The 2,971-nt window shown below is 35.6% G+C and overlaps 1 protein-coding gene across 1 annotated transcript; it reads right to left on the bottom strand.

Annotated features, from left to right (window-relative positions):
• Nucleotides 1-373: 373 nt before the first annotated feature.
• LOC114927761 (uncharacterized) lies at nt 374-1,256 on the bottom strand. The gene is made up of 2 exons (XM_029298704.1): nt 884-1,256; nt 374-717 (listed from the first exon to the last, which is right to left on the bottom strand). The coding sequence occupies exons 1-2, from the start codon at nt 1,254-1,256 to the stop codon at nt 374-376; spliced, it is 717 nt and encodes a 238-aa protein (XP_029154537.1).
• Nucleotides 1,257-2,971: the final 1,715 nt, after the last annotated feature.

Genomic DNA, 2,971 nt, shown 5'->3' on the forward strand with positions numbered 1-2,971 from the left:
TTAGAAACAAAAATCAGCTTGAAATTAAAAGAGGGAATGTATAATGCATCAACATGGTAAAGTTAATTTGTGAATATGATAGTTCTAGCAATTTTGCTAATGGCTAATGCACCATTAGGCAATTTTACAAGGATTGGAGCTATCTCATGATATTTATGAAAGTCATTGAGTGAGTAAGAGACATGGTCAGTTGCCCCCGTGTCCGTTACCCATGATGCAAATTTCTTATTTGAAACATTTAATGCGAGAATATTTGATGTGAAATGCATAATGTGTACCAACTTACCTAGATGAGGTGTTGGCAAAGGCTCTTTGTGAGGATCAGCACTTTGACTTGGTTTCTGCTCTTCCTTGCTGAGAAGTGCTAATAAGGCTATTTTTGTTTAGGTGTGAAATCAAGACTTGTTACATCACCATCCTGTCCACTGTAAGGGTTTCTGAGATTCTCATTGCTTCCCTCAGAGTCAAATTCAGCTGCACTTATGTTGGTGAATACTGTGTTATATCTTTGCTTAAGATGTGGTGGCAATCCATGCTTTTTGTAGCATGTATCAACAACATGTTCTATCTTGCCACAATGTGAGCATTGCATCTTGCCTCTACCTCCCTGTCCTCTTCTAAAGCCTGGATTTTTGCCTCCTCTGCCCCTCCCTCTCCCTCTGCCTTGAAAGGCCTCTGTAGTGTTCAAGAGTGTGGCAGGTTGAGTGATTGTCTGAGCTATCAATTTTGGTTTTGAGACAAAATTGAAGCTTTGAAATTGTCTCTCTTGCTGTGTGAGAAGACAGAAAACAGTGTTGATATTTGGGAGTGGATCCATAAGCATGACTTGTGACCTAACCCCAGTATATTGTTCATTCAATCCACTAATAAAAAATCAAGTAACCTGATCTTCCACACTCACACGAAGGAATTGCTCTAAAGCTGTCCAGATCTTCCCATATCGTCTTCAATTTTTTGAAGTACACGGTCACACTCATTTCTCCCTGCTTAGTTGCATACAGTTCTTCTTGTAGCTCAACGATTCGGAAGCAGTCACTTTGGTAGTACCTATGTTTTAGGTCTTCCCAAAGATCCAGTGCTATGGTGTTCCAGCTCACACTTTTGGCAATGTCAGGTTCTAGTGAATGATTGATCCACCCAACTACATATGCATTACATAGTTCACTTGCCTCAAATAGGGGATCGTGCTTTTCTGGCTTATCTAAGCTACCATCAATAAACCTAAGTTTGTTCTTTGATTTCAGAGCAAGATTCATAGCTCTACTCCAATCTCCATAGTTCCTTCCATTCAAAATTTCATGAGCTATAGATATACCTGAATTTTTGGAGGGATGTAAGTAAAAGGGACTCGTAGGATCTTGGCTTGGTCCTCCATTGCTTTTGTTTATGTGCACTTGAATTGTAGAAAATTGATTCAAAAAGACTGAAATTCCCTAAGGATCGAGGTTCTCCAATGGTAATCGTGCTTCTGGTTATGCGATTCCGTGAGCTTGTTCCATCACTGCACGCTAACTAGCAATTCAAAACTTGCGTCTTTGATTATCAAGTTTGAATGATTAAGTCCCTTCTTCAATCTCAATCCCTAGAACACTCTTCCATCTCCACGCTCACTGCACCATGTTAAAGAGTGAGTGAAGCTGAGAAAGACAAAGAGTTTATGAACAGAGGAAATTAAGAGAAGAAATAGAATTGGCATAAACTCAATCTACAGTGAAAGAACTCAAGTTACTATCGCTACAGCAACAAGTTTATATAGTGCTAGTTCAATTCTAACTAACCACTTCCAGCTGGCAATAATAATAACAAACTTAGTAACTAATCTACTTAAGTTATATTCTGTTGTGTGTTGCTGTATTGTATGTATATGGGTCTGCATAAGGTTCTCTATCAAGTAACAATTATTAATAAATTAATTACAATTTAATTATTATTTAAATAATTAATATAAATCATTAATTATTAAATAAAAATATAATTATTTAATATAATTAATTAAAATTTTATATAATTATTTATTTAAATAATAACTTGCCATTTGGCAAGTTATTATTGGTCATCCTAAGTCCCCATTCAGAGGGACTCATTCCTCTTGAAAATCATATGGGTACCTTTTCTACTTTCCTCCAACAGTTAGGAACTCTCTTTGTCAGAAAAAGTGGTATTGGCACTCAAGCGTTGGAGTTGCTCTAAGAATCTTATATGTGGTCGAAACTTCGATACGTGAGGAAACAGCTCCAGCTCACTCGATCGTGAAACATGTAGAACATAATGAGCACATATGTATTTGAATGATTGAATTTTTTTTCAGTTATGAAAATTTTTAATAAATAGTAGTTGGTTCGATATTAATATTTAGGAGCGAAATCTGTTTTTTTAGTATTAGGTTTTAATTGTGCAACAAAAATTTCATTTTTTAGACAAATAAAAAAATAAAGAACTTGAAATAAAAAATAAAATTAAAAGATTTAGGATAAAACAAATATATGTTTCAATGCCAGGGGAAGGTGAAAGGCACAATGCCGGGGGAAATAATGAAGGATTCAAAAATATGTTTAAAAATGAAGACAATATTTTTGATAGAGAAAATCCTCATGTAGTTCCCCGTAGTCAAAATACTGATGAATTTCTAGCCAGACTGCGTGCTAATCATGGCGGTGAACGTTATCAAGTCACCAGAATTGTGGAAGAAGTGCTTAATCGAGTCGGTTTAAATGTTGGTTTTATGAATCGACCTCATTTTGTGTCTGTTTTCCCTCAAGTTGTCCAAATGGCTGAAGTTCTAAGAAAAGTGAAAAATTCAAAGATAATCACAAAATTTGCTGGGGAAGTTAGAGAATCAACCACTAAACATGTCGCTCGATATTTGGTTGAGATTGGAAATTTAGCCAATGATGAGAATTTAAAAATGAAGTTTTTTCCTTCTTCGTTAACGAAGAATGCATTTACTTGGTTTTTGAATCTTAGACCAAAT

Source organism: Arachis hypogaea, chromosome 5 (assembly GCF_003086295.3).
Source record: "Arachis hypogaea cultivar Tifrunner chromosome 5, arahy.Tifrunner.gnm2.J5K5, whole genome shotgun sequence".
Lineage (NCBI taxonomy): Eukaryota > Viridiplantae > Streptophyta > Magnoliopsida > Fabales > Fabaceae > Arachis > Arachis hypogaea.